At 41.8% G+C, this 15,239-nt stretch overlaps 1 protein-coding gene across 2 annotated transcripts in view; it reads right to left on the bottom strand.

Annotated features, from left to right (window-relative positions):
* CPVL (carboxypeptidase vitellogenic like) overlaps positions 1-15,239 on the bottom strand; it is a 126,394-nt gene that overhangs the window by 61,267 nt on the left and 49,888 nt on the right. For both annotated transcript variants that reach the window (XM_045792954.2, XM_045792956.2), the window contains exon 7: positions 13,602-13,668. In XM_045792954.2, the coding sequence (XP_045648910.2) occupies positions 13,602-13,668 (67 nt within the window). The remainder of the gene's footprint in view (positions 1-13,601; positions 13,669-15,239) is intronic.

Genomic DNA, 15,239 nt, shown 5'->3' with positions numbered 1-15,239 from the left:
CAGTCTAATTTCCTTCCAAAATAAAATAACGTGGGCCAGTTCTGCCACCCGTAGGGCTTGTCTTACCAGAAAGCTCCATTAAAAACTTTATTAAAAAAGAAAAAAAAAATCTCAAGGCCAAAATTAAGATTTCACAGTCTGTGTGACGATGCAGTTTGAAATCCATGTGTATTAAAGCAAGAGGAGAAGGAAAGTAGTATTAATTGGCTACTGAAATTTTCACTTGACAATTATCTGTTTCCAGCCTTTCCAAGTACAGGGTTCTTTTTCAATTTCAAAATATTTTGTGGACACAAACATTATAATTCTATTTTTAGACTATGCTGAGAAAAGCTACTATTCAGGAATATTTTAAAAATATCTTTGTATTGGGGCTCCTGGGTGGTGCAGTCCGTTGAACATCCGACTCATGGTTTTGGCTCAGGTGGTAATCCTGGGGTCATGGGATTGAGCCCCACATCGGGCTCTGGGCTCAGTGTGGAGTCTGCTTGAGACTTTCTCTCCCTCTCCCTCTGCCTTTCCCCCCACTTCCCACACACTCTCTCAAATAAATACATAAATAAAATCTTTAAAAAATAGTTTTGTATTTTCTACATTAAAAAGCTGCCTTTTTGACATTTCCACTTGTACGTCTAATATTAAGCTTCACGTGTTCAAAATGAAGCTCGAATCCCCAAGCCTTCCTTACAGCCGCTCTATTAATGATAACTCTGTCCTAACTGCTTAGGCCAAAAATCATGGTGCCACTTCTTTTTCTTTTCTTTTTAAGTAGGCTCCAAGCCCAGCATGGAGCCCCTTGCAGGGCTTGAACTCACGACCCTGAGATGGAGACCTGAGCTGAGATCATGAGTCAGATGCTTAACCAACTGAGCCACCCAGGCGCCCCGGTACCATTCCTTATCTCTCTTTTTCTCACACCCCACAAAAGCCCATCAGTGAACCTTGTCAACTCCACCTATTCTGTCAAAATAGGTCCAGGATCTATCCTCCCTTCACCACCTTGCTCCAGGTTCCGTCATCTCTTGCCTGGCTTATTGCAGTAGCCTAACTGGCCCTCCTGCTTTTGTCCTTCCCGTCATGCAGTCTATTTTCAAGACAGTGGTCTACTAAAACATAAATCCGATCTTGCCTCTCCTATGCTCAAACCCTCTGACGACACCCCATCTCCGTCAGAGTCAAAGTAGGGTGCTTTTTTGGAGGCATAAGGACTGGCATGATATGGTACTTCACTAACGCTATCCCCTGCTACCCTCTTGCTCATTCCCCTCCCGCTGAGGGGGGTCCCCTCTTGGACCACAGTCATTGTGGTCTGTACTGTTCCTTCCACCTGGAATGCTCTTCCCCCAGATGTCCATAAGGTTAACTTCCTTACTTCCCTCAGTGAGACCTTCTAGGGATGCTTTCCCTGGCCATCCCATCTAAAATTTTAACACCCTCCTTCTTTTTCTACATTTTATATTTCTTTTCTCTCTTTTTTCATCGAATCCTTATCACTCTCCTACAAACTTTTACTTATTTATCTAGTGCATTGTTATTCTCCCACCCACACTAGAAGATTCATGAACACAGGAATATCTGTCTGTTTTGTAGGTTAGCATATCCCTTGTGCCTTTATTTCTTAGTGCTCAATACACAGTTATTGAATGACTGAGTCTTGAATTAACCTACATGCATTTGAAAAACACTAATGCATGTATGTTTGAAATAGACTAAAGGCATCGAGTGAGGACAGATGAGTCCATAGACCCTTTGTAGTATTTCCAAGGCTCTGCAGGGTTCTGAAGTTCAAAGGCTGGGATCCCCAAAAGCTCTCATTTATTCCATGCCCTAATCAAATGCTGCCGATGTCATTACTCCCATATCAATACGAAGGCATTGAGGCTCAGAGAAGTTAAGTGGTAGAGTCAGAATCTAACCGGCTCTGACCTACTCCCAAACCTATACTCCTGCCAAGGTATGATAAGGTAATGTAATTTGCATGATTTATACAAGATCTCCTCACTGATGAAGCCCTCTTGTGCAACAGTAATTATTAGGGCAAAGTATTGACTCCAAACAATGTATCCATCCATAACCATGAGCACATTTTAGCTTCCTTGTGTGATATAAAGATGTGTTGACATGCCTGAAATGTGGCTTGTTGCATAACAGTGCTATACTCTCCTGTTAGGAACAATAAGTGAACAATTTATCAAATATAATTTCGGTAAGATGAACCAAAACCCCCAAATTTCCTTGAGTAATCGTTTTACCGGTAAAGATGCATTATGTAGTCTTCATTCAGTGGTTTATTAGACAACTCTTCCGTCAAAGGCATTGTGGTAGATATTTGAGAAGACACAAAAATGAATAAAGCACTGAATTTACGCTTGTAAAGTTAATCATTTCTTCTGAAAAAATATGACAAAAACTTGACTGCTATGTGATAGGGGGAAGTTTGCCATTTCCTGGATTATTACTCTCACATTGTGTACTTTGCCTAGCACACAGTAGGAACATAAACACGTATTTGATAAATGAATGACTAATCTGACACTACTGCTAAACATTTTTTTCTCTATTGGATGTTATCACTCAAGTTGTCTTATTATAAGACCTGGCAATAGGACATCTCTTTAATTCTTTCTGAGATGGAAGGGCATGTATTTTAAATTGCTCTAATGATGGTGATGACAAATTCAGGCTAAAACAGCCACATTTTTATGGCACCCTCCTCCTTGCGGCCACCACGCATATCTGGGATAGATTCAGGCAGGAAATTAAGAAGGAACACCTACTCAATTTCTGAGCATCGACTATGAACAGGCTACCTCCCCCACTCTACACTGAACTAATTTAAAGTTAACATTATCTTCCCATATTTTAAAATGATGAAAACAAGGGTCTGTGCATTCCAATCATGTGCCTGGCTGGAATTCCATGCAGGCTTGGCTGCCTCCACATCTCCCATTTCTCATATCAAACCACACTTCAGTCAACAGTCCTGGAGACTACGAGTCTGTGGTCTCCCAAGCTGGGGCTCAGCCTTGGGTTCATCCACTACATGCTTGCTAAGCTGACCATCTAAAGAAAACAAGACCGCAAGATGGGTAGTTCTATAACCGTGTCCAAAACAGATTCTTCAATGTTCAGCCCACATCTGCTAACCTAACGATGATGTTTATCTCATTTTTGCTTTCTAATGACTATCACACACTTCCTTGCCCTGTGTCAGTGTGACAAATCCTTCACTGCTGTTTCTATTAATCATTCCATTGGTTGAGTGGCTCAGGCTGTCACACAGTAGACAATTATAGGATTATTTTATGGAAAACAGACACTGAAACATTATAATGAAATTTCAATTATTTTCGTTCCCCTTGTTGAGACTTTTTTTTTTTGCAAGATCAGACCAGTTTATTCTTCCTGAATCATTTATTTCTCAATTTAATGATTCTCTGACCACCACGAGCACTTTAAAAGACAACCAGACAATAAATCAAATGTTCTATATGCCCAGTTTTCTCTTTTCTGGATATATTTTAAAGAGAATAGAAACCTCTATTTTGGGGGGAGAATTGAGGTGTGGCTGCCTGATGGATCAGAAATGAACTATATGGCCCCTCAGGGCTTACAGTTGTAATCCTACAATTTTATGAACTCTCGCTTCTTTTGTTCCGAGTTCCGTCTATAACAACGACGAGAGCAACAATCAGCACAACACTCAGCCCTGTGGTCTCTCTGATCTCTTGCTCATCAATGTGGGCAGCAGCTGGCCAACGAAGCCCCTGAAGTCTGTGAATTAACACTAACCTTCTACCATCGGATCAGACCCTGGCCTCATAAAATCTCGGAACAGTACCAAAGCGATTATAAAAGGAAAGAGGAAAAGTGTGGCCAGAAGTGATCTGAACACATATTATTTCAGAATTCAGCAGTGACCCTCAAATGAGGAACTCAGCCAGACAAACGTATTTATCTAGCACAGTAATTCAAGCTAGGTTAGAGATCGACACATCAGGATTTTCGTCTGCCCTCGTCACTCCTTTCTCGTATTTAAAGAAGCTTCCAGCTGCAATTTCTAGCACCGTTGTTGCATGGCTTGTTTTCCCCACGGTGACCATATTTTGAGCTCAACTCTGATGAGAAGGCCCGAAGATATTAGGGTGTGTTTGTATATGCTTGCATTTGCTAGGGCTTACAGAAGCAATAAACCTCCAGTTTTCCTCTTACATCACACGGATCTCAGAATTCAGCTCTCAGTCTTTTATTTCCCCCACGAGAAAAAAAGGTCTCCACATCACAGCTGAACAGTGGTTTCGAATCTCCGTCTGCGATCTTTCTGAGTTCTTAAATGATGTTTGGAACAGCCTAATGGAAATCACGTTAGGAGCATATTGTACTTGTAAAAATAGTCTAGAGAGAATGTAATGCTTGGTTAATTATCCAGATGTGTAAAAGCACAATGAAATTGGACTTAAAGAAACTTGTAATTGTGTATTCCGTCTGAAGCTCTCCCTTCTTACATGTTTCTGCAACATTCGCAGCAGACTTACTGTACCCCTGCCACCCGGTTACTTTTAAAGGAGGAAAAAAGCTTTCATATCTAAAATCAAGTTTCAATCAGCTCCCCTAGAAGAAAAAAAAAATCGTGTCAGAGAATAAGACTCTAATAGAAACAATGTCTGCTTGCAGAAATTTCACATATGTTAGCTGTTACTATTGTTTAAACTACTCTACATTTCTCGTCTACATTTCTTATTCAAATCTAGTTTAAAAAAAATCGATGCAGCTCTATTCATTCTCTGCCTTGCTTCTCGGTATACATTGTATGGTAAATGCAGAACGTCTCTGGATGATAATGACACCTGGACACCAAGTGTCACTATCCATGGGCCCTGGTTCCCAAGCTCTGCCTGGAAGTGGAAGAGGCGGGGTTGTCACCCTCAGGAATGGCACGTTGAGGACGCTCAGGGCTTATTGTGTGCCCTTTGCTCTGCGGTGCCCCCCCTACTCCCAGCCACTCCAGCTGGAATGAAAGTCTATTTGAAAAAGAATTCACTTCGGGGCTGGTAGGGACTCCTTCGGGTCCCCAGAAGGAAACAAGGTGGGCTGCCCTTCTGGGGGGAGCCATACCCGTGCCCTGTCCTCTAGTGCTCCCCAACCACACCGTGTTGGTGGAGCCAGCCCCATTTATGGGGGCGATCAGAGAGAATAAGGGGATAGGCTTTGAAGAGAGTTTTAGACGCACATTGAAAAACCACAAAAACTGGGGAAAAGCCTAAGTGTAATGGAAAAATAGATAATGACACAGCAGTCAAGAGAACAGGACTCAGGGAGAGCGACCTTGACTTCATCTAGCCTCGGGGTAGACTCTTACTTCACTCGGCATCATTATTTTCTCTGAGCGAGGTGTGTTCTTAAAACCGCCAGCTCAGAGAATTAATGAACAGGGAAAGCTGGAGCTTCAGTATTGTGGTAATCTCTACAACTTCCTAGACATTTCTAGACTGTGTGTCATCTAATTTCTAGTCCACAGTGCTGCAAATTGGAAAAAAAAAAGGCTTCTAACAAGAGTATGACTTGATCTAAACATCTATTTTTCTTGAAAATGAGCTGAAAAGAAATGCAGAATCTCTAGGAATAGACATAAGAAAAACATTTGGATCTGTATCTACTAGTCACATATTTATGCAAAGGTACATGCTGGGTTCGAAATGATATATTTTTATTTTGTATTGAAAAGATGCTTTAAAAAAAAAAGGTCCAATGTAGCCAGTACAGAAAACAGTATGGAGAAGCCTCAAAAAATTAAAAATAGAACTACCGCATGACCCAGCAATTCTACTTCTGGAAATATCCAAAGGAAATGAGAAGACTAACTTGAAAAGATAGTTGCCCCCCCAACCCATTTTCATAGTAGCGTTATTTACAACAGCCAAGACATGGAAACAAGCTAAGTGTCCATGGATGGATTCATGGGCAAGGAAGTTGTGGCACATACATACAACTGAATATTATCCAGCCATAAAATCCAAGGAAATCCTACCATTTGTGACAGCATGGATGAACCTTGAAGGCATTACACTAAGTGAAATACGTCAGAGAAAGACAAATAGTGTATGATCTTACTTACATGTGGAATCTAAAAAACAGACACAAAAAGCAAACAAAAAGAGATCAGACTTGTGGTTACCAGAAGCAGAGGCTGGGGGAAGGGGGAATTGGGGGAAGGTGGTCAAAAGGTACAAACTTCCAGCTCTAAGTCACAAATTCATTTTCAAGTCTAAAAGGAAATACTGGCGGGTCAGATGAACATAACTGAAAATAGACATTTGTCATGAGCTCAAGAGTTAAAGCCGCTTGAATGTCATCTAATAAAATTCAGCAAGTTCCGAGCTTTGAGGAATAATTACATTCCGTGGACTTCAAGCCTTTATGTCACTTGAAACTTCCCATTTACTCCATAAAACTATGATCAAAGCTTAGTCTTTATGATTAAAACTCAGTCTTTGCCAGAAAGATGGCAACATCCAAAAGGACAGGGAACTTCTTTTCTGTTTGTATAAGTTTGATAACTCTCAGAGATTCTGCATGAAATATGGAAGGGATGTTGACTCCCTTCTACAGACAGCACACCCGCTCCTTGGGAAGAGGCAGGTCTTGGAGACAGAGGTTTCGAGGAGAGAGCACCCAGGCTCCAGATAGCACCTACATTAGCAGGATTCCAGTCCTTAGCCAATTTCTTGTCTAGTCGTTGGGCTCTGGAATCCGGCTGCTTCAGTCTCAATCCTGGCCGAGTGACCTTGGCTGACCCAACCTCTCCAAGCCTCAAGTCATCTCGGCTACATAACGGGGATGATACTAACAGTGCAAGCTTCAGAAGGTCGCCATGACATGCGTGAAACAGTGCTTAGCATGCCTGCCATACAGTCCATTTTCAATACTCTCAAATAAGAGCTACAAATAGAACCAGTGAACTAGAGACTCTTGAAGGCCCCTTTCTGGCTACCAAATTCAAGCCAGGGCTAAAAGGATAATGGTGTAGACCTGCAGAGGAGTTCTCCTCTCTCACTCCTGCTGTACATCAGTGCTGGACATGCCCCTATTGCAACTATCTTTCTATGGCCTGGGCTCTGTCCTCTCTTCAAATACAAGCATGTTGGGAGTAAGTTTAATGTAGCAGATCTTTTCTCGTGGACAGTGTGCCGATAATAAGTCAGAAAGGGGGAGAGAAACAGAACAACCACGAAGGAGACGGAGTAAGCCTGGAGAAACGGGACCTGAGCACCAGATAGCCAAGGAAAGAAAGGAAGGCTGAGGGTGGGGGGTAGGGGACCTGACAGCCCTGGAAAATAAGGGAGTAGAAAGGACGGTCCCCAGGGCCTGGGGCACAGTGCAGGGAGAGAAGGGCCATGCAAGGGAGATGAAAAGACAGTGGAGAGAAATATCACCAATATTTTTATTTTATCTAGCAACATCCTTGCACGAAGCTACTCTATAACATTCAATAAACACTGTGCTTAGTACTGTATGAAACAAATTACACAAACACGGCTCTCACCTACCGGGAGCCCGCTACCCGAACCCAGTGGACCATGATGATTTCAATAAAGGTTGTCAGACTCTGTGATCCCAGTAGGACTTCACTCATGCAGATGAAGATAAAGTATCCTATTAAGCTCACTAATTTTTAAATAGCTTCAAAGTTTTGCCTTTATTCAGCCCTCAAATTAACCACGGTTGCAAAACTGCTGCTGAGGAGAGTAGGCCCCTTCCTGGTGATCAAGAAGAGAGGCCCAGTGTTAACCACACGTTCTGCCATTTTGGACGAGCTCCCGTTCATCACGCATAGGCGCGGAATCCTTCCTGGGAGTGCACACAAAGCCACATGCTCGGAGAACAATGGGCAGTCCCCCTTCCTCCCACCACCTCCCTGGGTTCCGGTGAGGGCTGTTTTGCTTTAACTTTAGCTGGGCCCATGCACACTGGAGAGGATTCTAAAGTGTGTCTGTACCTCGAGGACAAGAGCAATCTCACTAATAGTTACTGGCTCGGAAAGGATAACACTTATAAGGAAAGTTAATTATGTGAATTAAATGCAGCTTGTTTCTCTTTTTGAAGTACATTTTTTTCATGCCTTGAAGAGGGTGATTTACAGACACATTTGTCTCTCTTTAGAGAAAATTAATTCCAGTTGGTGTTCTGGGCAGAAATGGAGAGAAGGGAAGGAGACAGGCAGTTCTTCCTTCTGCCTGCAAATCCCACAGTATGCCTGGCTGTGGGCTCGCCGTGGTCCATGTGGCGGTGGCCCACGCGGCAGTGGCAAGGAGCGTGGGTCAGTCCCCACACATTTTGCTACTACCCAGAACTTCAAATATCAACTTCTAAACTTCATCATTTTTTAGACAAAGCAAACTATTTCTTTTAAAGAGGACTTCAGGGATGCCTGGGTTAAGAGTTTGCCTACTGCTCAGGTCAGGTCCTGGAGTCCTGGGATCAAGCCCCGGGGGCTGAAGGGCTCCCTGCTCAGCGGGGAGTCTGCTTCTTCCTCTCCCTCTGTCCCTCCCCCTGCTCATGCTCTCTATCTCACGTTCTCTCTCTCAAATAAATAAATAAAATCTTTTAAAAAATAAATTTAAAAAAATTAAGATAATTTCAAAATAACAGGAGAGACAATGCCACATCCCAAAAAACAACTGAGTAGAACTTTTTAAATATCTCAGCCCCTGTCTACATGCATTAGGCCATATGCTTTGGAGCCATAATGGAGTAATCCCGCTTTTCACCATGAATGGTAATAATAGTCATCATGTGTTCGGTACTCACTGCAGCCATCTCTCCGTTAAATATTTGAGGAGGATTATCTAATTAAATGCTCAAAACAATCCTAGGTAGTAGGTATTGTTATTACTTCCAGACTCCCTTGCACCAAAGTCCGGGTGCTAAATAGCTGTTCCAGACCCTTCAAGCATCGCCCTAACCTGCATTCACAGAACACAAATGGGAAGGATATTTAGGGCCAGTACATTTGCGTTGAAAAGCAGAGAACATGTCTGAGTTTGCCATTTATTTTTCAAGGACAATTCTACTACTTTAGTGGCATGATTTGTTCAGCCTCTTTAAGGGTGTGCGGAAATTGAGAGGTCCGAAGAGAAAGGATTTCCCTTTCTGGAAAAATCTATCATAACTTTTTTTTTTTTTTTTTTTTTTTTTGTGGAGAGAAGGAGGGTGGGTATTACATTAAAATTGCAATTGTATACAGATGCTTTACGAATACATCTAGGTAACTATGGTTGAGCATCTAGGAAAGTAAAATATCCCTGGAAGTGATCTAATCTAAAAACCAAGCCCTCTGACTGTGAGATGAAAAGCAGAGGCCAAGAGAGGTTAAGGAACTTGCTTGGAATCATCCAGAGGCAAAGCCAGCAATGAATCTCAGGTCTCCTGACTATTAACCCAGAACTCCTTCTTTTCCTTTCGGCCTCCTACCCTTAAAACAGAAGACTGAATGAAACAAACTGCACTGGAAAAACGCAGCATTCATTCTAATAAAATGAACCATCAGGGCATTATTATTTAGTGCTCTTCCTTAAAGAGACGTGGCCCCCGATTTAATGTATCCCATGTAGTTTGTATGAAAATGGTGCTGCCTGGCGACCTCATCTCTATCCCACGTCCTGCCTGCCCTCGTTCACATCTTCCGTCATCACTTGGAAGGCATAGGTTTCCTTAACAGTATTCATCCTGGCAGCAAAGAAAGTAAAAAGAAAATTGTCCTTTCCCCACACGCATTCGGCAATTACATGCATGAGACCACCAGGCAGACATGAAATAGACACATTTTTCATCCAGAATTTGGCAGCTTTGCTGAAAGTCCAACATCATGGTTAACAGCATCGCCACGTTATTTGCAAGGCGGGAATGACACAGTAAGCAGATCACTCTTCCATTGGAAGTGGAGACTGGGCATTTTCCAGGGTTGTTTTCAAAATGACAGGAGTATCACTTCCTGCCCTTTGCCCAACCTGCCTCTGAAATGGGCTAAAAGTCAAACAGCAGGGAATTATTGGTAGAGGTCCTAAATAATCCTGACCAAATAATTGGCTTAAAAAAGACGTAAGTGTAATATGCCAAACAGTCAGAATATCCTTCCAAATAGGAAGAGAGGAAAACAGGTGGAAGAGAAGAAAATTCCTGGTTCCATTAACTTGCCATTCCCTTGGAAAAACTGAGACTACTTTTCACCTTGACTCTCTTACAGCAGACATATGTGGTTTGGGTTTGCCCAGCATCCTTCCAGCCCTTCCTCTGGTATCATCACTGGGACCTTCCCTCATCTTCACTCATCTCCCACTCTTAGACCTTGTGATTCAGAAGGTGAGGGTCCCCCTATGATCCTGCCCCTCCAGAGCATCGGGGTGGACCTCAGGCACCATTATCGCCAACCTGCTTGTCTATCCCATTGACCCCAGTTATTAGTTCTAGAACAGGCATGGGATCCAAATGGATCACACGAGATTCAGGAATATGGGTGGAATTATTGGGAAAGAAAAGTTGAGCTGATAGGCTATACCTAGAGCTCTGGAGTGGGGTGGAGGGGCAAGGATACCAGTGAAAAAAATGTAGCTTAGAATGAAACCAGTGACATGCAAAGCCAAGTGAATAGATCAAGAAAGAATAAGAGACAAATTCCTGGTGACAATGTTTGAGCACCTAGACCCAGCCGTGAATCAACTCATCTCCTGTTTTACTCAAGCCATTCTGAATAGGGTTTATGTCAGTTATAAGCAAAACAGCCTTGACTAACGCATCCCCCCTCATAATTCAAAATCCAGTTTAATTGTCACTTTGTCTTCTGTTTGGCCTTTCCTGAGGATCCCACACTGAGAGGTAGCTATCTGTACTCTCCTCGTGCTATTTGTCTTTATTGCTACTTCTCTAATTGTACTTTTGTTCCGTATTGTATTTATTGCCAGGCTTTCAGATTTAGGGTAGAGCTAATGTCTTATTAATCACTGAATTTCCAATACTTGTCCAATGCCTCAGACACAGTAGTCACTCAAAACATGTGTGTTGAATTGAATTGAATTTGATTCTAACTACTCTTTCAGTGAACACTGCCCCTTCAACGAGTTCCCATTACACTTGGAATAGAGTCCAAACCCTACCATGGAATTACATGATCTGCCTGCCTCTCCCATCTCAGATCCTTCTACAGTGGCTTTGTGCTTTTCCACGAGCACACCAAGTCTGTCCCCAACTCAGTCTTTGCGTTTGCTATTCCTCCTTCCAAGAAAGCTCTTCTCCAAGATAACTGTAACTATAGCTCTACTCCCTCCCTCCTTCTGCTACATGTGCTCCACCCCACTGTCTCCGTATCAGAGAGCCTTCCTCTGACAATCACAATCGCACCTCCACCACTCTGCAACCCTCTCACCCGCTTTATCTTTTTTCATGACCTTTATCACTGCCTGATGTATAGTACATTTCTATTTCTTCATTTATCACTGTCTTCACCTCTACAATGTATGAAGGCAGGAAATTGTTTTGTTTTGTTCACGATTGTATACCTAGCACCTAGGGATTCTTGTGCTCTCAAAATATTGGCTGCTATCCATTTTTAAAATAACCTTACATTTAAATGGATGAAAAAAAAGCAAACCCTAAAACTGAAGTCAACCTATGCAAGTGAAACTAACAGTATATTAAATTTTAATCACACTAGGGAAAAAAAAGAATTAATTCTTATAACTTTCAAACATGGTACTTTTAAACCTATAGTGAAAAATAGTCTAAGGATAAAAGTAATTATAGCAAAAAATTTGAAAGTAACTTGGAGGTTTCCTTGTTGGTAGTGGGACTGATGTAGTGATCTAAAATCATTTTGCACATACTGTAGGATTCAGCCAAGAGGTAAATACACTGATGCTGTTGGGAAACATGGTCCAAAATGTGGGAAAAGGGGTATACAAACGCAGAATGGGGAAAGGAAAAGAGAAAAAAAAGGAAAATGAATTAAAATTATGTGTATCAGTATGAAGTCATTCTGTTCCCCAGTTCTGCCTACAGAGAAAGTCGAAAAGAAATGGCATCCCAGTAGCAATGAACACACTTAGTGCTCAGATCTTGGTTTTTTAAATACCCTCCCCTATTAAAAGGAGCCAGAGTTCCTTGAAGAAATGACTGATTCCAGGGCTAGGGCAGAGAAAGTAGAGGACAATCCTAGACCATAGATTTGTGCCAAAAAGCAAGGAAATGTTCAAAGACTAATTGGGACCTATCAAAAAAGACACAATAGCCAGCTTGAAGGGGCTCATTCTGACCAAGTATGGAAAATACGAACGTCAAAAATAATAATAATGGCAAAAAATGTTAACACGTTAAACAGAAATAACAAACCAAGAGTCCACAGTGATATTTTAAAAAGTAAATAATAGAGACGAGGAGGAGGGAAAGATCTTCTCTATAGAAGAATATCAGTTGATATCTATAGGATGATAGATCCCCCCAAATCACCATTTTTTGACCCCCAATGGAATAACTGATCCAGACAGGAATCATCAATGAATGCTAAAACTACTGGGTGACAGATCTGGGGGGAACAGATTTTCACACGGTCTCACATTATTTATTAATTTCTAAAGGAAAAGGGTACCTTTCCAATGGTGAGATCTGGCAGGGACCACCTGGACCAAGTGATCAAGTTTAGCATCGCCATAATGAGACAAACAGATATTATGTGCCTCCTGATGTGATACGATAGAAGTACAACGTCATCTGTGTAACGTGCTTGCCAAAATGTTCTCACTGAATCTAAGCATTGAGGAAAGAATCAGACGAATTCAGAAAATGAGAGATTCTACAGGGCACCTGGCCTGGACTCTTCAAAATCATCATCGTGAATGACAACAACAAAAAAAGCAGGGGACCGGGGTGCCTGGGTGGCTCAGTAGGTTAAGCGTCTGCCTTCGGCTCAGGTCACAATCCCAGGGTCCTGGGATGGGGCCCCGAGTCTGGCTCCCTGTTCAGGGAGGAGTTTGCTCTCCCTCTCTCTCTGTCCATCCCCCTACTGTCGCTCTCGCTCTCTCTCAAATAAATAAATAAATAAATAAATAAATAAATAAATAAATAAATAAAATCTTTTAAAAAAGGCAGGGGACTGAGACCTAACAACCCACTGTGATATACAAAGCTTTAGGGAGCCCTGGATTTATAATAAAAAATGTGATGGAAGGGGCGCCTGGGTGGCACAGCGGTTAAGCGTCTGCCTTCAGCTCAGGGCGTGATCCCGGCGTTATGGGATCGAGTCCCACATCAGGCTCCTCTGCTGGGAGCCTGCTTCTTCCTCTCCCACTCCCCCTGCTTGTGTTCCCTCTCTCGCTGGCTGTCTCTATCTCTGTCAAATAAATAAATAAATAAAAATCTTTTAAAAAAAAAAAAAATGTGATGGAAAACCTTTGGGGAATAAATAGAATATTTTGAATATGGGCTGAATTAATATTAATATACGTTTGTGTGTGTGTGTGTGTTTACAGACTGAGTGCATGAATCACAATGTCATGACATATTTCAGTCCTGATGATGTTGGAAGCACACAAGAAAACATGATTTCAACTTACCTCCCCAGTGGCATAAAAGTCATTGTCTTTATATTCAGGAAACAACAGGAAAAACTGAACTAATGCACTGCAAAGAGAACAGCAATAAAAAACATCACATGGCATCAGAAGAGCTTAATGCTACGCCACCAAATCTAACCCCCTGACAATAGGTTTCACATTTGAAGTAGGACACTATTAGGCTGGGAGCTCCGGTAGGCATTATAGTCAAAGTGTCATGTACGTGACAAACCATTCCATGGTTATGAAATAACTGTGGGCTTACTTTACCCATAAAGGCGAGTCAACACCTTGGGCAAGTTTCCAAATCTCTGGGTTACCAACCTGGACCATCTAGCCTTTGAAGGGAGCCTTGAGCAAGGTGATATGGGCTCTCATCTATTATTAGAGCAATTCTTGGTGGAAGTTCCACCATTAACCTGGGTTTGTGGTGAAGTAATGAAGTAACAAGAATCTTACTGGCTTACCAACCTCTTCCTATGGGGGAACCCTGAACATTTCTAATGGGATTCCCCAAATTTCAGCATTTTAATAACCCGAGAACAAAAAAAGCTGTAAAATGGTCACAGTCTACAAGTAACTGTCCAGTGGCATCTAGGCTCAAAAAAATCATACTTACTAAAGATCACCAACAGCCACTTCAATGAAGTAGATTTAAACAGACTCAAGAAATTATTTCATAATAAGCAAGAAAAGGGTAGATGATTGAATGATTCTCTACTGGACCCAAATCTTTCAAAAAGGAAACAAAACTTGTGAAAGTCAGAAGCTCTATGAGTGTGTTGACCTAGATTGCATTGTCTGAGAAGCTGGGCAGCATTTTTGTTCCAGCTTCCTGCTGAGGGACTGAAAGCCATGAACTATCCAGCGAAGATGAAAGGCAAGGAGGCCCTGCAAAACCAGGAGGAGGAGAAAGTTCAAGGGTTACAGGGAGGCAAAACTGGGGCATTACAATCGCCGCGATCCCGGCTGTACTTAATTTTCAAAGGCTCCATAAAAATCCACCCTTAAAGACCACTGTAGAGCTGTGGTGTATTTCTGTATTTATTATTTATAGTAACTAAAGTCTTTGTACAGCTAAATCTGGGAAGCTGCACTATATAGCTTCCATGTTTGTGCTGGCAATGAGCTGGCTTTAGTGTGGAGATAAAAATAGGAGTTTATTTTCCACCCTTCCCTCGCCAGCCTTCAGTCTAAAAACTACTCTGTCTCTCTTCCTGCTAGTTGGAATGGCAACAGACAATTTAATATAGTAAATCTCAGTTAAGCCTTTTGCTTTAGCTTAAAGCTTATTTCCTTGGAGAATCTGTTAAAGTTGTCAGGGTTGCCAGCCTTAGCAAATAAAACTATAAGATGTCCAATTAAACTTGAATTTCAGATAAACAACAAATAAGGTTTTAGTGTAACTGTGACCCAAATATTGCATGGGACATACTTAGAGTAAAAACATTATTCATTATTTATCTGAAGTTTACATTTAACTGGGCATTCTGTATTTCATCTGGCAGCCTTAGTTCAAGGAGCTAACCTCTCAGGTTGCTTTTAGCTTGAAAATGTCAGGATTTTCTATCTGACGTTTCCAAGGCAAGGCCTCCCCTTGAGGAAGTTATAGTTTTAATTTCTTAAGAAGATCAGAAC

This window comes from Ursus americanus, chromosome 3 (genome assembly GCF_024610735.1).
Source record: "Ursus americanus isolate L20-20 chromosome 3, mUrsAme1.1.p, whole genome shotgun sequence".
In the NCBI taxonomy this organism is placed as follows: Eukaryota; Metazoa; Chordata; class Mammalia; order Carnivora; family Ursidae; genus Ursus; species Ursus americanus.
This window is presented reverse-complemented; position numbering and strand designations above follow the sequence as displayed.